The sequence below is a fragment of the Athene noctua genome, chromosome 5, assembly GCF_965140245.1.
Source record: "Athene noctua chromosome 5, bAthNoc1.hap1.1, whole genome shotgun sequence".
NCBI lineage: Eukaryota > Metazoa > Chordata > Aves > Strigiformes > Strigidae > Athene > Athene noctua.
The window spans coordinates 51,084,819-51,109,505 of record NC_134041.1 but is presented as its reverse complement, the minus strand read 5'-3'; the positions used below and the strand labels follow the sequence as shown (position 1 = coordinate 51,109,505).

Below are 24,687 nucleotides of genomic sequence, written 5' to 3'. Positions count from 1 at the left end.
GCACAGCGAAAAAAGCAGCAGTGGGAAGTGCTGCCACTGATCTTTGTCTGGCAGGGATCCCTCGCCACTTCTCTCCCAGCACCGCTTCCCCCAAACGCACTGGAAACTGAAAAGAGGTGTAAGCGAGAGTAAGCAAGGGAGGAGTGGCAGGGAAAGGACACCGCTGCTTAGAGCCACCTATGGGGGCTTAAGCCAGCAATGGCGGGTGGGAGCCTTCTCCCTGCCCCCCCCGGCCGTGGGCGGGCTCGAACCGGCGGCCCGGGCCCCCGCAGTCCTCTGCCGGCTGCGAGGCGGCTCAGAGGCGGCTCAGAGGCGGCCGCCGCGCTCCGTCCGGGCCCCGCGCTCCGTCCGGGCCCCGCCGCCGCGGAGGGGCCGCGGCCCCGGTGCAGGTAAGGCGCCTCCGCCCCGGGGGAACGCGGCACCCTCCCACCGGGAGCCTGTCCCCAGCGCTGGTCCTTTCCTGGGGGTACCCTTGTCTCCCCTTCTCATTCCTACCCCTCTGCTCAGTTGGTTTTTTAAAAAAAAGAAGTCGTTTTTTCCTCTCTAAGGCATTATTAAAATGCATTCTGCTGGATTAAAATAGCACCGAATAACTCAAATTGCTATTAATGGAATAAATAAAATCTGAGAATTGAGCTCACCCCAGCAAAGCCTGCAAAAACTTTTTAAAGTGAATGGCACACGGAGAAACTTCTCCCAGAAAGATAATTTAAGAGCCAGCTTGCATTTCTTCCCCCCCCCCCCCCCCCGCCCCCCATCTGCACATCTTACTTCAAATGAATACATAGATGAACAATGTGCCAGTACTTAAAAAGATGTACAATATTTGAATGAAAACAGATCGCATAGATTAAACCTCTTGTTGGGCATTGAGTTATGATGAAAGAAAATGCTTGAATTAAATGAAAGCTTTTTAGTTCTCTAGCAGGCTTCCTTCTAATTATAAGAAAAAAAATTACCTGCCTGTATACATAATTTCAGTGTCTATTCAAACTTTATAAATAGCGTTCTTAAAGGTTGCCCTTCATGACACAACTCCAGGTAATTCTAATGACTGTTACAGAATAAAGCTAAAGCAGTTTGTGCTTAAAGAAAAGGAAGATCCTGAGACAGTCACACACCTATCCACATGGGAGGATTAGTTAAATCGGTATTAGTGGAAAAAAAAAAATCCAAAATACATGTTTTATTGAAAAATGCTACATACTTTCAAAGCCCCTCTTGTGATTTTCTCTTAGACTGAATTCCTGCTGATTTTGAGCTCAGGTCCACATCTGTCAGAATAACTCCAACTTCACCCTTGGCAGGTACAAAAGGGCAAAGCTGAGCCCCGGACAGTGAACATTCACGTTTTTCTGTGGCTGTACAATTAAAAGCATTTCTTCCTGTGAATATATGTATTTATACAGAGTAATTTTACTTACATTAATTTGTGGCAGTTTGTTTCAAATGCAAAAGCTTCCTAGACTGTAGAAAAACTAAGCTGCTTTAAAAATTGATTTTTTCCCTCCTACTATTTCATCCTGTTGCATTGCTCAAAATGGTTAGTTTCTACAGGACACTTATTAATTCAGCAAGGAATTACAGACCTCAGACTCAAACTGACACATAGTTGTTTGGTGACCACGTATCTCACGAAAAAGAATACTTTATCTGGAGGTTTTGCATGTTATTATGCACGCATGTAAACAGGAAGAATCTCTGGTTCAAATTAATTTGCATGGAAAACAAGGCATCACTGGGGTATATTCCCTCCCTTCTTTCCTTTTTCTCCCCCAAACAAGCCTTTGGAATTGCAAACAAAATTAAATATAAACCAAGGGGCTGATTCTCTGTTGTAAATCTCAGCGGCACATTGCAAAATACTCAAAGAGGAGAGAAGATGGATATGATTAAGCCTAATCTGCTACTGCAGGGCTATTATTTTTCCCCTCACAGCTTCCAGCATGTGTTCAGTGACATATAGTGAGATGTCCCTCATTCTTCCATGCCAGAGGCTGCATGGAAGCAAGCTGTGGGCAGATTAGTTGAGTCCTGGATGGTTTCTACAACACGAGAATGCTTGAACAAAGTGCAGACATCAGGGTCTGTGTGGGGAGACTCTCCCCTCCAGGTTAAGAGCTAGAAGATTGTAGCTCTTTCATAAGGAACAGTAATTTAAGCTGACATCAGAAAGACATGATTTCAAATTGTCTTTTCAAATCAAGTTGCTACTTTCTTAATCTGAATCAGCATATTCTGTCTAACTTTCTGTTTTTTTAACTATTTTCATTAATCATATCTATTTTGATAGTGCCCAAATAAAACTGTGGCTCCATTATGCTACAAGGCTAAAGAAACAAGTTAGGCTGGTCTGTGTTAACTAGTAAAGTATGGTATCAGTGCTGCAGTAGCAATGTATCTGCTTTCAACCCTCACTTGTGGGTGCCCTTTAGAAACTCGGTGACCTAAAGTGCTGATCCAGGCAGCTGTGAGGTCTCAGCTGGGAGATGGGAGACCACCCAAGCCAGCAGTGAAAACTGTTTGTACCTTCCTGCAAAGTCAAAGCTTTTGTTAAGGTGCCTTTGAGGTTTCATTCATTTGCAGCCTCTGAAGGTTGCCTACTTCTTTGACTTGACTCACGTTCATTCTTTAAACTGCATGAAAACCAAGCACCTCTCTGCTCTTAGCTGCTCTGGTGTAGCCACACTGGTGGGCTGTGACTTACTTGCGACTGTCAAACAGACTGGTGTGGCAGAAGATGATCCCTGACTGTCTGTGGGACTGGGTGTGGGAGGATCTTGCAGTGTTGACACACACATTAGAAAGTCAGTAAATGTCTCAGATTTTAGAGACCTGTAGTTTGGTATGAGAGGACTCTAATGTTTGCAGGTGTGTGTAGAGCTACAGCTGCACAGATAGCAGAACTCGGATGTACAGAGCAAAATATTTAGAGTAAAAAAAGCCTATATACACGTATAAACAACCATTAACAACCCCACAAACTTCTGACTAATTTGGATAATTACAAATGACAGTAACAATCAATTGTGACTCAAATGCCACTGATCTGTGAAAAGCCACGGACTTTTGAGAGTCAGCTATCTAAAAGTATATTTAGGAGCAAGGTGGACATAAATTTCATCCATTGCTTTTTTTACCAGAAAAGAGCCTGCATGGCACACTTTCTATAGATTTTTCAATAGACATGAGTAGAGCTTGTAATGAGTGCTATATTTAAGCAGTCACATGAACACATTCATTCCTTTATTAAAAGCTATTCCATGGATGTTTATTTCTACATCAATTTCTGTACATTCTCAAAACCTTTCAGTTCAGTATTATGCTGGTTAGAAGTTGGACATCTGACACCAGTTGCATGAAGATAACTCCTAAAATTGTATTGCCATCCAGAACACCCAGTTGTTAGAAATCTGAAATTAATTTTCCAGGAAAACTGTATAATATTAACAATATGTCAGCCAGTTAACTTATTTCCCAGCTAACCCAAGATATATACTAATCTATTTAAAATGTTTAGAGTGAAAATAACAACAGATAAACATATAAAATAATCCTATTATACATTATGTAAATTACTCTAAGGCTTCAATGTTTATGAAATTAATAATGCAGAGAACTTGGTGAGAAATATGGACCTCAATCTAGAACAGCAAATGTCTCTAACAATTAGACAGTATTTGTATACTTAATACTGTATTAGCAGCGTACTGCTAGTTCCTAATTCTGTTGTGGTTAGAAAAACTGATATTAAAAAAAAAAAATTAAATGACTGCAACAATGGATTTCTTTGACCTAGCCTAAGATCTTCCAGTGTATTTTGAGGACAGTGATTTTACATGTTAACTTGTATATTATTTGGGATATTGAAATATATCACTGAGTTGTTGCTGACACGGTCTGACATCTTGCCATGCTAATTTAAAACTTAAAAAAATGAACCTGCTTATCATACAGATTTATTCAGTATCATTTTACAGACTCTCATACAGTGCCCTATACAGATATAAGTAATGTTTAATTGTGAAGTTTCACTTACAGCTTGTTTTGTTACACCAGTGAAGCAGATTTTAATTTTTGGTGAATTGTAAATTCATTCTACTTATTTTAACAATATGACCTTCTGATACGATTGAAGAGTATCTTTGAAAAAAACATCTCAGAGTGCAAAACTTGAGAAAGATGTTGTACAGATTGGAGCAACTTGCTGAGTGTTTCAGTAAGTGACATTTTTGGCTATTATTTGTATTACCTGGCACATGCAACAACTATATTGATTAGACCATCAGAACTCAACTGGAATCCAGTATTTCACTTTGAACTGTTGCTACATATATCACCAACAGAAACTTAAAATCTATCCAATTGCTAACATAGCACTGTCACCGCAGATGGCCTCCTACTGGATGTCTCTGCAAAGAAAACACAAGACAGCTACTTTCCATGGGCTGAGTAAATCTAACTTCGCTTACTTGCCCACCGAAGCTTTGCATGGTTTAGGTCCATGCTAGGCAAGATCAGATGCGCCTAGGGTTTCAAAACAAGCTACCTGGTACACCAAGGGCCAGCTTGTCAGTCAAATAAGAAGGTGCCCCTTCATAAGTCAATCCCCCAGTTAGTCTGAGAATTTTGCTGCTTCTGGGTTTTATTCCTTCTTTCTAATTTGCCTTAAAAAAAAATATTTCTTGCTACTTTTCACTGAAGCCGCACTCTCTGCAGTATTAATCCATTTTAACATGAAAAATAATTTTAACGTGAAAATTTTGCATTTTCTTCTCTTTCATGATCTATGTATTTTAGGGAGATGTAAAAAGTAGCATAAAACTAGGGCTATTATAGACAGGGATCCAGATTAATACAAAGACAGATAGAATATCACTTTATGCCACAAAATGCCATCCATCACCCACTACTGTCAATCAGTTGCATGCAGTTGGCTTTTTCGAGTGATGAGCAGAAGTTACTCGCTGTCCCTTTATTTTCACTTGTTGCTTGTGCACAACTGAAGGGAGAAAATTATTTCCTATGCATCTTGGAAATAAGAAAAGTGAGGAAGACTGCCCAGAACTGGAGAAGCTAATGAAGATGGCGTGTCAGGTGCCAATTTGCTAGAAGTAAGGGCAGGAGTGAAGAATGAATAAAGAATCTGTAAGTGCCAGTGGCATTCTGGGGCCATATCCTGGCGGAGTTCTTTTTATCTTTCTGCCCCTCTACTTCTGAATCTTATCTTGTGACTGCCTTCCATATATTCACTCCCTTTCTCCTATTGAATCTTCAGTATGTTCAGCTTTCCCTCATTTTCCCTCCAGTTGGTTCGTGTCGATCTAACCACCAGAGGACGGAGTAAGCAATGTATATATATAGATTTATTGACTATGCTGCAGTTGTAGTGGACAATGTAAGTAGAACAATGCAGAGCAGGGGAGGTAGTTATACTTTGGGATTCTGGCTGAATCCTTCCTGAATTTCTAGCTGCTTTTTAGTCAAGCACTTAAGGGCACTGTCATTCAACAGTTTGGATTCAGAAGTCAAATGCAACTGCAATACTAATTCAGCTTTTACTATCTATAAATCCACTACTGACTTTATATTTTAAGATAATTCCACACACACTTTTAGATGCCTGCAACAGCAGCCATGAGAATTCAGGCATATGGCCACTACTATATGACAATGTGTCTTTCTCTAATAATTTTTAGTCTTTTCCATGTGTCCACTTGTGAATAAGATAGTGCAGTAAAACAAGCATGTCATCCTTTTATTCATCCACATACAGTTCACTTCCAGTGAAATTTTAAGACACTGATACTACCTCTGCCAGCTCTTTGCCACATCCCATTTCAGTCTCAGAGGTTTGTAAAACTTGCAATTTTCCTCTCGTGATGAAGACAAATACTGAATTCTGAGGAGAAATGCCAAAACATCAGATACTATATTACAATCCTAATCTGATCTAATTCATATTAGAAAGTGTTGTTTCATCATATGGGAAATCGGGACAGATATTTGTTACCTTTGCCTCAATTACTTAATGCTATGTTTAGAACATGAAGATGTGTCAATATGTGTGCAATAATCTGGACAGCATGTAGTCTATCTGGTAAAACCAAATGGCTTGATATTCCATGCAGAGAACAGGTTATGTATATTTTTCTAGGCTCTTGGAAAGAGGAAAATATTAAGGGCCCTGCTGAACTACGTTTAGATACCAGTAGTTTATAAGGTCCACATATGCAGGAAGGAATCCTGCTGTGAGTGTATAGAATTTGATTAAAAAATGCATGACAGAAAAGATCCAGATGTGCAAACATGCCAAGCAGCAGGCTTTTCAATGGAGCAAACCAGCCCAGTAAGCCCCATAGAAAGGACAGTAGAAAAAAATGTGTGTGTGTATACAAGCATGTAGGCACATGCACCAGTGATTTATATATCCAGTTTAAGTATTATCTGTGAAACTGCTTAAGACTTCAGTATCTACCCAATTCTATTCCTTGGCTGGCATGCAGTGTCCTTTTGTGTGACAGGCTGTCCGTTGACATGGCAATTAGATCTCTTGATTAGTATTTCTTATACAGAAATAAAAGATCCTCTCCTTCCTGCTATTTCCATGCTCTCTGCCTGAGCATAAAAAAATTCAGCCACATACCATAGAATAGATTTAACCTTTCATGTGTTAAAGACTAAAATTCTCCACCCCACTCCCCCATAAAATTACTAAATTGGATGTTGGTTAAGATTTGAAGGTAAACCAGTTGCTTAAGAGATTAGTAATCAACCCATTCATTTTGATCTTCAGTACAGTGAAAACTAAAACCAAACAAGTACAGAAATATCCATAGGTTTCCTTAATCTGTTTATGAAGGATCTTCAGACACATTAGGAGCTCATAGTAGCAATTCAAAAGCTAAATATAAAAGAAGATTTAAGAAGTAGTTATAAAGTCAGTAAGAGGTTTTCTGGGAAACCAGAAAGATAATACTTATTTTTAGCATATTTTCCTGTGAGATAAAGATAGCAAATGTAGAAGGTATGCATCCAAACCGAAAATGAGATATGCAAAAGATCCCACGATATGCACCGGGAGTGTTACAGAATCAGCATTTAGAGAGCAATGTTCTGACAACGCCATCTGCTCCTTCGTGCTGTGTCTTCCTATTACAGGCTTTCAGTGTCTTCATGCATGATTTTCTGTGGAAGTCAGTAGGAGTGTACGATTTATTTTGACATTAATATTTACCAGGCTGGTGTATGCTTAAAGTATCCAAGATGCTGAAGGGGCTGAGACTTTCTACTTGTTTAAGAAGCTGTTGAAATGTCTTTCATTTTTCTTTGGAGACATTAACAACTTATTTTGTCACTTCACCACTGTTACATCCAAGTCAGATACCATTCACACTGCATTAATTTAAGTAAATACCACTAGCGTTGCTCTTACTGGAACTATAGACTGAAAGAAAAATTACTTTGGGGTAAAAAAGTTCACTAGCATTTTTGCATTGGTCACTAAAGGATGGTAAAACAAAGCTTCAAGTTATGAAGTGTCAAATTATTTACTGTTAGTAATTTATTGTGAAATAAAAGTGCAAGAGACTCCTGCAAAATTAACTCTGGACTTTGAAAATAGTATTATTTGATTATCCCTTCCTAAAACCTACAACAAATGTTTCATTCATATTTGTTAACATTTAACAGTTGTTCTGCAGATTCTGGGTAGGTAGTGTTCCTGTCACATAGGTTTGTGGGTTTTTTTAGTTTTGAAGCAAGTCTTACAAATAACATTTCAGTGCTTTGATGAAATATAGCAAAAGTTTTCACAGTCTGTGAATTTCAGATCTGTTGCGTGACTGCGTTAAACTGTTTTCATCCAGAAATGGATTACAGAGCTGACAGATTACTTAAAATAAGCATTTTGAATGTGAATCATACTGACAAAAGTAATCTCATTCACAAGAAAACATCTTGTCTCAGACAAACATTTTGATCAATGTGGATGGTTATATATGATTATTTATGTACAGGCAAAGATTTTTTTTTTTTTAAGAGTAGAAACATGTAATTTCAATTTTCCTCATTAACAATGAGTTTACCAAAGATATGCATCATAGGTATTGTTACTACTCCTGTACCAGAGGTGTTGCTCTTGAACAGCTCTGTGTTCTAAGATGAGGTTCAGTATTTTCCATTCAGAGGGCTGAGCTGATATGCCAGAGATGCACTCATTTACACAAATAGCAGAGACAAAACTCAGTGTTTATGATTCTCCTACACAATTATTTTTCAAATAAACTATTTTACCTAATATTTAAAGGACAGCTGCAAAAATGAAAGAGCTGTAGTATACTGGAATGCCACTTCTATTGGTAACAAGTTATTGCTGATAGAATGTCTTTTTTTAGTTTTGAGGGTTTTTTATTGCTGTAGATGTTTATTAATACATTTATAGCAACAGCTATTCAAGATACAATGAAAACTTTGTGAAATTTGTATATTTGAACTGTAAACATGTTGTGAAACATTACCTCTGTGCTTTTTTTAGGACCTAGAAGAAACCACACCTCACAATGTGCAGTCTTAAATACTGCAGTCTCAGAGCAATTTTTCTGTTGATGCTGTGTAGGTAAGAAATATTTGGTAAAAAAATATTATTTCTTCAATGTATAATAGTATCAGTTGGTTTATAATCAATTTACTTAGAAATATATCTGACCAGGTAGCAAAGCTAAATCTGCTTGACAGTAAAATCTTGTCTTTTACAAAGATTGACTAACCTGGATATTAATAACAGAAATACAGGCCTGAACTCCTTCATAAATCAGCTGCCTTGATTTACAGATTTCTTACTGAGAAAACTAATGGGGGAAAATAAATAAAGGTATTTAACTTAAGCAAACCAACCTTCAGATAGTGTGAATATCAGATGCTTAGCCAATTTAGAAGGGCACATGGTCCTTGCCTAGAGTGTTGTACCTTGCCTAAGGACAGAAGCACACAGTCTACCTAGATGTATTGTAAGCTTGAGGCAGTTAAAGTCATCATTGTGCATTTGTTACTAAATGAGACTGTCTTAAAGAATTACCGGGTTAAAACATTGTCTTCCTATTCTCTGTTGAGGAAATCATGAAGTCTTTAGGAAAGCTGAGTTGTGTTAAGCTGGAAGGTGAAACCGATCCCTTCTGTGTACAAGTAATCTTGCTAACAGTGTAGTTGCCATGACAAAAAAACTTAAGATAGAAATAGAGCACTTAAATAAATTCCTTCTATAAAAATGGGGAAAAAAATTATTCTTTATAAGTAACTCTAATAAGAAAATGCAAGCATGGACAGGTTAAACATTGTCACTACCACCTTTAGCTGAAATATTTAAAGTCTATTAGTCAATTCTCTGTGTAGAATTGCCTAACCTATTTGGTCTCCCAGTAAATTCCTCAAGATAAGATTCTGCCTGAGCTTAGTTCAAGTGGGTGTGCAAACACATTTAGATAAAGCTTCCACTTGCTTGTGAGGGCAGGTGGAACAGTCCCCTGAAAGGGAGTTTAAAACATCTGTCTTCCCCACCTTCTCCAGTGCCATAAAGAGATCTTTGTCCAGAAAACACACTTACTCTAATCCCACCTTCCTTGTCAGCTGTGACTTGCCACACTCTGTAATCACTGGATGACTCATGGCTTTGCAGTAATAAAACACTGCGAAGAGACCAAGAAAATTTCAGAAGTATGCAAGTCACAAGGAGGCAAAATACCTGAAGATGTTCAGCCTGTGGTGTGTAATTGCCTTCATTATTAACAGGTAGACCTTATGAATCTTCTCATACAGCTTCACATGGCTAAGAGTATCCAGAAGCACAGACAGTTAATTCCTGTATAGTATCCAAGGGAGTTCTGTGCTTGCACAGCACCTCTTTAGCTTGGGCACAGGTGCATAGCATTGAGCGCATCTGGTCATGTTGTACCCAAATACAAACACAGGCAGAGAAGAAGCTCTGCCCCTTGGTTAGCTCACAGCCAAGATGATGCTTAGGTCCACAAATGCCTTTTGCCAGTGTACAAATCAGGGAGATTTGGTGAAAGTGCTGGTTAGAACAAAAGCTATCCTGCTTGGCACTGAAATGGAAATATTTCTGGGCAATATCCAAGGACTGAAGTGTACTGAAGCAAGGGTCATGATTGCTGCTTAAGTGGCTCCTTAGATATCTCACTTGTATAAGCTCTGGCCAGTGTGTGAAGTGTTTCCTCTACTGAGTACTTTATAATCAATTATGGTGTGTGTGTATTTAAAAAAAAAATAATGTTTAGGGACAGCCAGAGCCTCATCTTCCCTATCATATACAGGGAACACAATCTGTCACAATACATATGCTAACAGTGTCACACCAGGCTATCAAACTCCACCTCCATTGCTAGTTCTCCCTTCCTGAATGACATTTAACTTCACTTTCAGCACTTAACATTAAATGACATTAAAAATCACATCACAGACATATATGCATACTAAAATCCAGGGGGTTGCCTGGATGGTCACTTTCCCAGAAATACTTTTATTAAGAAGTAGAAATGAAAAAATTGAGGCAAATTTATCTGAGTAATCAATAGAATTTGCACTTCAAATCATTATCAGAAATCAGATGAAGTAAATATAGGCTATTTGATCCCAAGAAGGGCTCCCGATTTATTTCAGGAAGGGTGTTTTCAAATTAAAGAATGCTAGCCTGGGTTTATAGGGGCAGATCCAGAAAATTCTGTGGGACATTTTTTTTTTTACCTGAGTTTAAGAGTACTTATATTATTTAAGTACTTGGTCCTGTATCTGGTAAGTGGTAACATAATACTAATGTTTCAACCTCACCAATTAACCAAAAACCTGTGACAGTACTGGCTGTTTTGAAGCAGAGAATTAATCAGCTATGTAGGCGATTCTGCTGCAATTTATCTACAAAGATCTTACAAAAGCCTCTATCCTTGAGCACATCAGATATGAAACAAGAAGTAACACCTTTGTTTGCATCTGTAAATTTTTTGCCTGTCAGTGGGTTGCTTGAAAAAAGCTTTTTTTTCCCCTAGCTTTTCCTGAGGGGGCTATTTCAAAAGCTTGCTCAGACTGCGTTTGGCATTTTGTTTTTCTCTTCTCTCAGTTCTAAGGTGTTTCTGCCTCTTTCATGATACATAACTTCTGAAAAAAAATAGCCAGAAAAAAATACTCCTGTACATGTGTCTAGATGATAGTTTTGTTTTAAGTGATGATATATACTATTGTTTAGGGCAGATGTTCCCTTTTCCCCTTCCAGTTTCCCAGTTCTGTTAAGACACTAGTATCTTTAAATAAGAAGCAGTTGGTGTACCTTCCAAGTTTAGCCTAGCCTGTAAAAATACTAAGTTTTGAGCCATAAGAATAACTAAGGAAATTAAATAATTGCAATTCAGCTTTTGTAAAAGCAAGCATGGGTTGTTGAACCAGAAGAGTTCACACATATTATATATTGACAGCCCAGAACAGATAGATATTCCTGGTTGTCAATTCATTAAGTTTTCTTCTGTAAAAGCCTACTCTCTACTCAGTGGCTGGAACAGCTGTTTTGAGGCATTTCCATACTTCAATGCGTGCCAAAGTGTTTAAAATACAGTCAGAAAATGGAGAAACTAAAACATATGTAGAGTTAGTTAAACAACACAAATACTGGGTAAAAGAGAAGCTGAGATGATGTACATGGATAAGAGGAATGAGTCTCGGGTTTTATTTTTATCCTTTGTGATCCCTACTGCATGACAGAATACAGGAATAAATGCAGCTGTGAGCTCACTCTTGCTTAGTGACGAATGGGGCACATAAATTGAAGAACACTTTAAAGGAAACCGGACATCCTCCCTTAAGATGCAGATAAGCAAAGCCACATAACATCTGTAAGTTCCTTGCCTTTCCACACTGACAACCTGTTTCTGAGTATCCCCACAGTTTCCAGGATGGTAACGCCACACACATTTAGAAGGCATCGCATTCCTCTGATACATTAGCTTACTATAGTAGGGCTTCTCAAAGATTGTATGTCAAAATAGCACACGAGGGACAGTGCCCTATTAACTCACAGCCTCAATTACCCCACAACAGCTTTCCCATGCCAACAAGTTCTTAACCATAAAAATCAAAGACCAAAAATATGAGGCTACTCATCATTTATTAATGAGAGAAATCAGGCATTGCCACAGAAGGTACCACAGTTGACTTAAGGAAAGGACTTCCATACATGCCAAATATTTAAGATGTATTTCAGAAAATAGTAAAATCAAAATTAAAGGGACAAGCTTTAGAAAGCTACGGGAGGCCCAGAAATATCGTAAGGAAGAGCAGGCAGAGTTTGCAGGAGCAGCTATAGGGAAACTGGGAAGAAGAAAGTCAGTGAGGATTTAACAGGACTAGGAATCTATATGGGTAAGTGTACCCGCACTCTTGGGGTGCTCGCTTTAGGGGTTAGGCAGAAATGATGAGCAAAGCTATTTAGAGTGTAACAGCCCTTAATGGCCCCAGGTGTCCCTCCTACAGCTGCTGCTCATCAAGACCCATAAAATGAGAAGGGGGGAATATATAAAAATTAATCCTGGGGTAGTCTGCATAATGAATGGCAGTTTACTGTATGCATTTTCACTAGTACTTTCACTCATCCTTCCAATAACATTATTGCAGGGGCCCCAGGGCAAAAATGGAGCTCATAATTGCTTACTTATATTTGACTTTTTTTGAATCGTATTTGTAGCTGTTTCTGAACAAAGGAGTGGTTTGTATTGTCATTATGCTTCACTGGTTTTGCCCAACAGGATTATTTCTATAACCTGTTTAAAAATTGTGTTGCAAAAGCAGGATTTTGAAAGTGCTTTTATGCATGCCCTATTTACAGAGAAGATATTAAAGATGGCTGAACTATTTTCTCAGGTGATAAGAAATGATAGACTTTAAGGTATAAAAGTGGTATTTTTTCCAATAAGAGACTAATACAGATTATATAAATTAGTATTTTCTAGAACATTACTCTTCTACAGTGCTGTGAAATGCAAACATACAAATGTTTCATATCTTATCTGATGGGCAGTAATTGTCAAAAACCTTGAAACTAATACAGCATTTTACTAGAATGTAATCTCTGCTGTAATTCATGATAGTTCTTTTAAAACTTCCTCACTTTTTTTTCATTTCTTTTAGGTCAATGCAGATTCCTGAAGCTGAAGGAAAAGGTGAAATTCTACCTCCAACTATACAAAAAATAATAAAAGGATACAACAAATATCTACGCCCATTTTTTGATAGTAAGTAGAAAAGCTGTTTTAATAAGATTGAGCTGTAACATAATGTAGAGTTTGAAACTGAGCAATGAGAGCAAACATTTTTTCACTGTACTTTTTTTCTCCAGTGTTTGACAGTGATATGATTATACATGATGCACTGTGTTATAATAAGATATAGCTTTTGTGGCCCAAGGTGAAACTTATATATTCCAGATGTTCACAAGCAAAACTTCTAGACTCTGTTAGAAACTTGGCTATTGATGTTCATGTGTCCTCGGTGAAATAAGCTGTGATATCTTACCTATTTAAAAGCATAGTTTTCTCTAATTTCCTAAATAATAACTATATAAAAAATGTTTGATTAAAGATAAGAAAGGTTTATATATCAAACTTTTGATAAAAGCACAGGCAAATGCTGTTTCTATAGCAAGTATTTTGTGCATATGCTATAAGTTTACAAGAGAATTATTTAATAAATGCTTCTTGTCTCAGGTCTTAAAGGTCACTAAACTGATTCACTGCAGAACTGTGAGGGAAAATTAATCCAGAATGTGAGTTCCCTGTGTCAGAAAGCCACAGTCACTAGGTTGGAAGACCCACATAGCCTACTGCACCAAGGCTGATTTTACTGCCCTGTAGTGCAGTCAACATTAGGCACCTGAAAACTCAGTGACAAACATCGTCCTTGCTTGAATCAGGCTATTGCATGTATCAGAAATACTGTAGAGGTATGAGGCAGGGTGAAGCTCTCTGCTCGGAGTAACTGCAGAACTCTGAAAAAAAATATTCTGCATGTTGAAAAGATGCTCAGCACCACCTGTCTGTCAGAAAATAAGCTTACAGAGTAAATGTTAGGCAGTAGTTCTTAAGTTAGATATTCAGAAATGTTAGAGGTTTCAAATGAAGGCTTTATATCCCTTTATATCCTGCTTAAAAATGATTGACTAAAGAGTTTCTCAGACCACGCTGTTACCTCTTGTCATCCAAATACCTGGTGAGACTCCCAGCCTGTTCAGTAAGGACACTCCACATCATGTGCAATTTCTGAATCAATTTCATAAAAATATTAAGACAAATATGTATTTTAGGTTTAGGAGAAAGGGAAAACTCTTTCATCTGTTTGTTTTTATTGTAATGATCTTACCTGCTGATACAACTGCTATAAAGTATTTACATAGTTTAAGAAGATTTTCAGTGAAATAAAAATAATGCTAATAAATAAACTAACTCCTTCTCATTGGAGATGATCCATAATGGAAAATAACTATATATTCAGTGACTATTAATATATTTCATTCATTATTTCATGCTAGTACTGGACATACATTGGCGCTGCCATGATTGATGTGCTTTGGGAAGCAGCAAACAGAATTTAATTGCAAAATCCTGTGATAGCCGTTAAGACCAACAGTAAAGCACTTCTAAGTTATGAATCTCCCATTTCTAATGTGAGCCAGTCTTTCTTCCCAGCTGTTGTAATGCAGCAAAGCTGTAGCTCTTTTTCTGCCTGGGAATTTTGTTCAGAGGGGTGCTAAGGACTTTCTGTGTTTGCTTGGAAATCCCAGAGGAGCTCAAGCACAGATCAAGTCTATGTCATAAGTAGAACCAGTCCGGCACTTACAGACAGTGCCAGCATCACTGGATATGCTTGCCACAGCTCAGGCCTGCAAACGTGTCTCAGAAACCTTTGGATTTATATTAGCCCTACTACTGAAGGAATGGGATGACACTCTGAAAAATAAATTTTATTGATAGCATTTCTAAATGCAGAGTTGGTGGTTTTGAAAAAAAATTGCTTTTTTTGTGGGAGTAATTCAGGTTACATTGAGCCAGAAAATATTCATTTTGATTTTTGGACTTGCAGCTTTTTGCGAAATCATTTGGGATCATTTTCCATGTAACAGAGGCATGTATGCTTGGGGTGGGGTGCAGCATCTGCCCAGCCCTGTCCCCTCTCTATTACTGGCAAGGTGGGCTGCAGCTCGGATGAAATTTAGGTCCAGGAGAAGCTATTGCTCTTAGAAGAAGAGCTAGTAAATTGCCTAAATCCTCAGCTTAACAAATCAGTGAATTATACTGATCTGTGTGACCACAGCTATCCTAGCTTTGTTCCATGTAATATTTTCCTTATTTCTATGGATATTATCTGCCTGCAGCTTTTGTACCTTGTATCTATTCTTTGTGAGAAAGATTTCAGTATAATTGGCTTTACTCAGAGGTATATCAATGGCTACAGCACACCAGAGTCTCAGCTTAATCATTTATACCTCTTCTCTGACTTACTTTTAACCCTCCTTGTCTTCTGAAGTCTTTAATTTCTTTGGTATGATGTTTGTGTGTTAATAGGAAGAGACTGACCAATCAAAAATGTTTTTTTAAGATCAGAGTGCTGGTTAGACTTGAGAAGGCTAATGAACAAATGTATGAGAAAAACCATAAACTGAGGTATTTTGAAACTGGTGGAGATTATCAGCTACTATAAATGCCTGCGCAGTTCTAATGATGTCAACTTATCATTGCTGATTTACTGTGAGAAGGAAACTTGAGCTTCTAGAAACATGAACAGAAAAGGATGTATATGCATATTAACCCCAAGTTCTTGTTTGCTGTCTGACGTGTATGGAAGGATTTGCATAAAATGGGAACCTAGTATGTGTATGTTGATACAAGAAATATCCAAAAATAATATCCTGAAGTCAGCCTCTTTAAGACACTTGGCTTCCTTTTTGTTTTTGGCCAAGATTCCTTTGCTTTCGAAAGTATGTGTATTTCTGTTTATTTGTGTGGTCAGTTAGATATGCACTCATAAATATGCATTAAGAAATTTAACATAAAACTAGATGGTATTATCTATTGGCATCTACAGTGCTTTGAGCTAGTCATAATGGAACACTGAAATGTGATTTTTATCAAGTGTGAGAGGGCTAGAGGTTAGCCTGAATTTTAGAGTAATGTAATTCAAAGTCATTTGTCCTTGAAATTTTTCTTCAGGCAGGAAATGGGGATTTTTGAAGTGATGCTTGCTGCCAAGATACAATCATACTCTTACAGAATCAGTGACACTGAACTCCTTAATATTTAGCAGAATGGTTTTCTTGTCCCGAAAAGAAAGCATTAGATATAAACAAATTATCATAAAATGAACATTCCTTTTTCCTAAAGCCAGGAGAAACAGAAATATTTACTAGTTAAGGAAATTTTATGGCAGCTTATGAGTTCTTAGTTTAATAAGACCTCCATTTGCCTATTTGTTTATGTTTGGTCCTTGTACTGGGACTGGCAGGCTACTGGAAATACCTAAGCAGATACAATTTAGCTAGTGTCATTAACAAGGTATTTTTCTATTGAATTCAGTGACTGTGCATAACAACATAAAAACTGTCTTCTCTTCTCCTTGCATGTATTGGAACTAATAAATTTATAGTTTTTAAGACTGGATTAATCTCACCTTACTTTAGTGATCTCCTTCTCCACAGGTCACCCCTCTAGCTACTGAAATGCTATTTATGCCCAATACAGACTGTCATTCCCATCTCTAGGCACCTAAATTAGGTGCCTAAAGTTAATTAGTTGAAACCAGTCTCAGTATGTCAAAGGTTTGCAGACAATTAAAATTGACTGAATGTTTTACATTTGTCCATGGTGGGTGACACATACCAATTACCAAATTATGGGGGTACTCTTATACAGTGTTTAGTACAGAGCACTCCCAGCTGGACTGGTTACTTGGCTTTGTCCTCATCTGAATGTTAGTATTAAGAATGTTCTCTTCCCTTAACTACAGCATTTTAATGACCCTCTTTGAGCTGCTTCATCAAGAAAGTCTTAATAAACTGAGCAGATAGACATGTGAAGTTCCATTAGTGAATTAAAAAATTAATAATCTAGAATTATTTTTATCCAGTCTTTGGACTGGAATATGAAATATTTCTCTACTACTGTTAGGAGATAATACCCCTTAATGTAATAATATCCATCCTAGATGTTTAGATAGATGTGAAAGTCTTCTATAGAAAAGCTGACATAAGGGATTTAAAAATGCACAGTTATTTCCCTTAAATGTGCTACATAACCCTGACACTTTATCTCAGCAATACAAGCTGATTTCAACATCAGGTTTTCTGCTGAAACTGTGTAGACTGGTTTTATAACTTTAGGTGCTGTGCCAAACCTCTCTGAATTAATGAGCAATTCCTGCTGACTTCAGTGAGCCTTGGATCAGGTTCATAGAGTTGTTAAAGGATGCATAAAATCTTGTAAATAATTTTATACAAATAGATTTTGTTCTGTGATTGAATGTGTTAAGTGTTCTAATTAAAAAGAGAGACTAGGAAAAGGTCACAGCTGAGTATATTTGAATATGGAAGCTGCTTTCAAGTGGTGTAGAAAAGTGTCATGCTTAAATCAGTTATTATAAACCACATTTACAAGATTATTTTCCTTAGATTTGTAATAAATAATATATTTCATGGTCTTAAGGTTTAAAATCAAGAAAGTAAATTAAATCTTCAAGTCCAACCTTCTGTGTAAGATCAGTCATCCTTTTTTATTTATTTTTCCCATCAAATGTTGTTCTATGAGTTTAGGCATTTTAGTCCTCAGAAGTTTACAGTTTACCACCCAAAGACACCAGGAGGTACCAGAATGTTAGTTGTGTCTAAGACCCTTTGATTTAGAGACACAAGCTCACGGGGCACATGAGAAAGAAATACTGAATAATCATCATCTAAAGTCAATTTTATGTACCAGTTAGCCAATGTCTAATCCTTCAGAGAAAGGCAAAAAGCCCAGAATGTGCATGGCCAGTTGTATATTGGAAAAAAAAAAAAAGTAAATGACTTGGTGCAAAACTGCAAACTTCAGTTTACAGATGGTAATGTAGATTTTCCTTCCTTTCCTATGGAAATAAGAGACACTATGAAACTATCATTGCCACCAAACCCAGCTTCCTCCGTGCAGGGCAGTTTGTTTTGTTTTTTTGTTTTGTTTTAGTCGTCCGTGTCCTTCCCGTGTGTTGTCATCCCATCCCGCCCCTAAATGATGATTTCTGGAGACTCTAAATGATGAACAGTGATTAAGTTCAGTTAGGGAAAAAAAAAAATGTATTAGAAGTTTCATGTTGTCTCTAGCTTCCATCTTGCTTTGCTTTGTCAGAAAATTTGTACAACCTACTACTGGATACCTTTTCTGTGCGCTTACGGACATTGGGCAAGTCACCTCTCCATCTTCTCTTTGAGGAGCTGAGTAAATGCTGTTACTTAATTTTCATGTTACAAGCTTTGATATTAAGCTTCCAGAATTTTTTGTCTTCTTGAATATTTCTCTCTCTCAGTTGAACTCTGTCTGCTGTTTGCGTGTTTTTTTTCAAATGTGGAAAGCAAATCTTGTCACAGTAATCTCATAACATTCTTGCCAATACAGTCTAGATTGCAAGATAACTTAATTCTGTGTATTGCTGCCCATTGCAATAGTGCTTCTGCCAAAGCATAATATGGAAGGATCATGTTGAAATGATTATCTGTGACAACCTCTAAATCCTTCTCAAAGGCACTGCTTGCCAAGACAGTTTCCTATTCTGTACATACTGCCTGCATTATTTGTCCCCGCATTAATTGCCTGCATTTGGCTGTATTAAAGTATATTTTTCTGATAAATGATTTAACAAGCTGTTATAATTATGATCCCCACCAATTTTTGTCTTGTCCACAAACTGTATTAGTGAAGCTACATCACTGTCTAAAGATCATTGATGTGAACAAATAGGATTTGAAGCCGATTCCCTGCTAGAAATGGGTCTGTCTGCTCATGTCTTTGTATCAACAGTTACAGCTGAGATCTGTCAGAAGGCCTATTGTAATCTGTCCTGTCTCTTCATGTAATGTATATTTGTCGAGAATGATGTCTTGTGGTGGGAAGTTAAATATACTGAAAAAATCCAAGCATAATGTATCACTTCATGTAAAAGTCCCATAATACTCTAAAACAAAGCAAAGCTGTTAATCGGGCAGACAAAACCCAATTTTTCATGAAACTATAAATTTATTGTAGCGATCCTTTTCTTTCTAATTCTCTGTTGGAGTTGCATAGTATTTTATCCAGTATTGCTGCAAGGGTGAGGTGTTCTTTCAAAAAGCCATTCCTTTTGAGACATTTCTGAATGTCAGAATTGTTTTAAGCTTTCTTAAACTAAATGAAAAAGAGCTAGTACTAACAGCTCAGCACTGGCAGCTCATGATAGTACAGACTGCTTTAAGTAGTAGATCTTCAGAGTTACAAATACATACCTGACACAGTGGTGGTTTACTTTCAGTACAAAGTTTAACAGACTGTGATGATTGCGGTGATCCAAACTTAATTTTTAAGTATGCTATCTGCCACTCTTCTGGCTGCTTTTCTGTATGGGATTACTGTGAATGTCTGTAAAGGGCATAAAGTGAAAGTCTTGTACATACATTTTAGTAAAAGTTAAAAAGTATCTTAATTAGATTGTGCACCCATTGCTGTAATGGGTGTGTGTAATGGCGCTACGTGCTGTAACGCCTTTTGGCGTTTCTTTGCCATGTTTTGAAGGTTCCTTTCACTGATGCAGGACAGACTGACTTTAGCTTTCTTCTGAAGATCAGTAGATTTCTTCTGAAGTTGTCATTATACATACAATTCCTGCCAAACATATGGAAGAGGAGGACCTGACTGCCTCATCTGGTCTACTGCACTCTTTTTGACACTGTCAACAAGAGACCTTCCAGAGGAAGTTCAGGGGAAACCCTGGTGGATAATTATGAGAAGACTCATTCTCTTATTAATACTGTGCGTATTTAGTAAGGCACCATAAATAGTATTTAACCTCATACACAAAAAATAAATTAGCACTTGAACTATTAATACTGTTCCGATTTAATTAACTGTTAAAGCAAAGCTATTCCCAGCAGCTTATATTGTGTTAATAAAGACACTTTCTGTAACTGTTTTTTTGGGGGGTTGGGTTTTTTTGTTGTAATTGGTTTTGATTTTTTTTTTTCCCCTGCACAATTCCTCCCTGGCATGTTGCTGTATATGAGGGGATGTGATTTTCTGCTGAGTTTCCCTGGGTGCTTGGCTCAACAGGCTGGCTGCACAGCACAAGCACTCGTGTTACGAAGACTGTCAGGGTTAGCAGAGGAGCCTGGTTTTGTCCTGACTATGCTACCACTCCTTAGGATTTGATCTGCAAGGCAGGTCTGTGCTAGGACAATCCTTTTGAGCTTGAAGTACCTAAGCTAAATGTTTCTTGGGAGTCACCCAACACTACAATTCTGTTGTGTTGCTCAATAATATTTTGAAAAATACCTCAACAGGAAAGAAAGAAGGAAGAGATATACAAAGTCCCATTTCTGTGGTTCCAGAAAAATTAAACCTAATTTTATTTCAGTAATCATTTTGGAAAGTCAGCTTTTCCTCTCAGATATGTAACAAAAGCACTGACGGTACTGAAATGCTGCTAATGAACATTTTCCCTAATTTGTATCACCTTAAGTAGGCAAAGATAAAGTGTTATTCCTACTAATAAAATCTGATATAATAGGAGAGAGTCTGATTATTCCCAGCCACAAATCCCATATAGCCAGCTGAACACTGCATTGTCATCTCCTTAGGATGATCCATTGTTAAACATAAGCCTTGCACGGTGAGCTTCCCCCCAAATTCCTGTGTGACTGTTGGCAATAATATGCTCTGTTAGTCATACATGGGAATTGGAAGGAAGACAAAAAAAATCATAAAATGGATTATAAAACACACATTTTTAAGTTCACTGATTTTTGAGGGTCTGATATATCTTTTGAGACTGGCCATACTGTACCTGTAACAATGATATAGTACAATGGTAAGCATAAGTATCAATTGACTCTTTTGCTATTGCATCCTAGAAAGTTGGGCTGAGCTTCCTAGAGGGTCAAGTTTTTAACCCTAGAGGGTTAAAACATAAATGTATTCTTGGAGTATATGATATATGTTCTATATAATAAACATGTAGATTGCCATCGGGGGATGCTGCAAGCCGACAGTCCTGCTTTAAGCTGGAGCTTTATATTTGAATGTTCAACTGAGTCCAGAACAAAGCATTTACAGATTGTATCAGGAGTGCCAGAAACTTAACAACCTGAACATGTGTTACAAACGTAAATTATTTTGAAAAAAAATAAAAATACTAATACACTTATACCACTTAGGATGACACATTTTTGTCTTTGTTGTTACTCAGTGAGGTAGAGTTGGATCCCACCTTCCTCTAGATGCCATTTGGGGGCATATAAGAGCTATGTACATAATGCATTGCAAGGAGCCAAGGTGGGGTTTCAGCAGTGTGCCTGCGATTTACTGGCACCATCAGCTACATAGATCTTACCTAAAGTATTTCTGCATTTCTCAGTACTCTTCTTCTCAATTACTTGGAAATATGCACGTTTTTAATATGAATTTCCTTGTACATGTACTCTGTTAATTATTCTGCACATGTTCAAGCAGGAATAATGTCATGTTTCCATGAAAGCGCTGCACAAACTCTGCATTTAAAAAGCACAGCTGGTGATCTTCTGATACTGAAATGCACACTCACAAGGAAACAAGAATCTGAGCATACTAACATTACAATGACAACTACTTAGGTAAGGTATTTAATCATATGGAATAAACCTTCAGTTGATATTAACATTAAAAGGAGAATAAAATGATGAGTTTTCCTTTATATATGCAAGTATTTAAATCACAAGTTAACTGCTAATGTTCAAAAGCAAGATATAAAAATGCAGTGACACAATATGGACAGTATATTCTTAAATAAGCAATAAATAAAGTCACTCAGCTATCTCACTGGGATATTAACCATGTGACACTGCCAGGTGCAACTCCTTAGTTCACTAACATCTGATGGACCAGATGTTGCAACTGGAAGAATTCTTTCCACTGCTGTGCACCTCAGAGCAGAAGGGTGTGATGTACCATGGGAATTGTACCTTCCACACCTTGTTGTGGAACATTTTCCCCTGCACTTTTTTTCCTGGAAAATAACCAAACCAGGAAATATTTAGGAAATAAAGCTTGTTCATTAAAACCAAGATACTTTTAGTCTAGAAGTATTATATTTTGGCTATGAAAATGTTAAAATTATTTTATAATCTAAATTTGAGGAATATTTCCTTTTAGAAAAGCAACAAAACATTTAGAAAAAAATGGATTGTATTGTGGAAGATTAAAACTGTAGCCAGTTTTCCTGAACACTGAGTAATAAAGAACCATGTGCTAGATTCTGACTTTCTCTTTTTTGCAGATGGTCCTGTGTCAGTTGGAATGAGTCTGGATATTGCAAGCATTGATACAATATCAGAAATAAATATGGTATTGTAGCTTTTGCAGTCCTTTTTGTTTTGCTTGTTGATAAGCTAATGCCTTGTGTTTACAGCTGCTGGCAATGTGACTTTGAGGCTTTTCTCCTTGTGCAGTCAGTGTGTATTAGGAGGTGGAATTTTATTTTTCACTACAATAGTGGTTATAGCTCTATAGTAAGTATAGAAATGCAGATGTAAATCACACCTCTCACAGATATAACCAGAAATTTGCTATTAATCTTAGTGATATGCATGTAGAGTAGTATTTATTTTCCAGATGAAATGTCTAAATCTTTATGCATTTAAGATAATTAAAGATATAATCACGTGATTTTGAAGCCACTTCCTTTCCTTGTGGTTAGATACAGCTGAATTCATATTGGTTTTCTCTTTTACTGTTGCACATTAATTTATTCCAGCTGTGTTTCATTACATTTGTATCATTTATTTTTGAACAAACTATGAAATGGAGTATACTTTTCTACTTAAAGATCCTCCACTGATACACAGAAATGAAAGGCAAAATTAATTATTCAGGTATTCAATATTAGAATATATTTGTGTGTGCGTGTATATATATATAAAAGTCTGTACACATATAAATCAATATATCTAAAAAATTAAAAGTATATATTTGAAAGTACCTCACCATTTCATTACTCAGACTTCCACAGAAGCTGAACATTAGAATCCCTCTGTACTTAGTATTTAGAAAGGGGGAAGCAAGGTCAGAACTTCAGATGAACTTATACTGATAAAAACACACCATAAAATCAAAAGTTGGTTGAAAAGGTGCTAAGAAATAGTGTGATTTTAATGTATGACTGCAAGGCATATCTGAATTGAAGGTGAATTGGGCTGAGAGCTATATTTGTCTTGATAAATTTGGCACCACTGTTTCTCTTGTGATGCTGAAAGAATAAATTGTGCTGAAAGATTGTGATTCCCTTCCCATTTCTCTAACATCTTTTGTCCTTTTATCTATCTGAATTTATACTTTTTTCAAAGTTTTCTTAAAAAATGCATTATTTAATAGTTTATGGGGACAAACTGGTGTTTGTATAAATAATTCTAAAATTTAAAGATTTATAAAGCCAGATGATCTGCTTACAAAACTGATGATTTCAGCTGATTTATAGCTCTAGACTTAGCCATCAGCTTTTACTATAAAATTCCAGTGACCATAAGAACAAAATCTACTCAAGATAATATTTCTTTATGTTGTCAACCTCACATCAAGTGATGGAAAATTTGGCAGAACAAGAGCCAGTACTGCTATCGAGTGCCAGCATTTAAGAATGGGACATGGGGAGAGAGTCACAGGCTATTTGTGCCCAACAGATGTTTCCTTATACTTTTGTAAAGCAGAATATAATGCAGACTTGCTCTGCATGATAATTTTGTTTTTTCTCTTTCAGGACTACACGGCTACCATATTTCTAAGGCAGCGATGGACTGATGAGAGACTTTGTTTTGATGGTAATAAGAGTTTAAGCTTAGATGGTCGGCTTGTGGAAATGCTTTGGGTACCAGATACCTTCATAGTTGATTCAAAGAAGTCTTTTCTGCATGATGTCACTGTTGACAATCGTCTTATAAGAATATACCCTAATGGAACGGTCTTGTATGCTCTACGGTATGTATATACCACATACCAGCCTTTACATTTAGCTTCTATTTATATTATAAACTTTCCAGGTTTGTGAAATTTTATGCTTAAGAAATGGATCTATTTGTAAAAGTAGAATATGCATCATCTTGTGGTTTCACAAATATGTAATATTATTGACCAACATTATTAAATTCTTAAATTAATAATAGGTCTTCTTTCCTTCCCTAAATAGACCCTTTTGCTTTCATGCAGACCAAACACATGAATTGCATTCTGCCATTCCAGTTGTTCTGCAGTGAAGTCATCACAGAGGAAAGCAAGCTGTGATGATTGACTTGCATTATTTATTGCAGATTATCCTTTATAATAGATTTTGATACATGTAATAAAATTGTAAAAGATATTGTAAAATATCAACAAAGGAAAAGGCACACTGTACCTGAAA

General features: G+C 37.0%; 1 protein-coding gene across 1 annotated transcript in view; it reads left to right on the top strand.

The window, feature by feature from the left end:
• Positions 1-264: 264 nt before the first annotated feature.
• LOC141961474 (gamma-aminobutyric acid receptor subunit pi-like) overlaps positions 265-24,687 on the top strand; it is a 47,743-nt gene continuing 23,320 nt past the window's right edge. Inside the window, exons 1-5 of the mRNA XM_074908403.1 lie at positions 265-389; positions 8,537-8,617; positions 13,186-13,289; positions 22,573-22,640; positions 24,049-24,266. Coding sequence (XP_074764504.1) covers positions 8,562-8,617; positions 13,186-13,289; positions 22,573-22,640; positions 24,049-24,266 — 446 coding nt within the window. The 5' untranslated portion in view covers positions 265-389; positions 8,537-8,561. The remainder of the gene's footprint in view (positions 390-8,536; positions 8,618-13,185; positions 13,290-22,572; positions 22,641-24,048; positions 24,267-24,687) is intronic.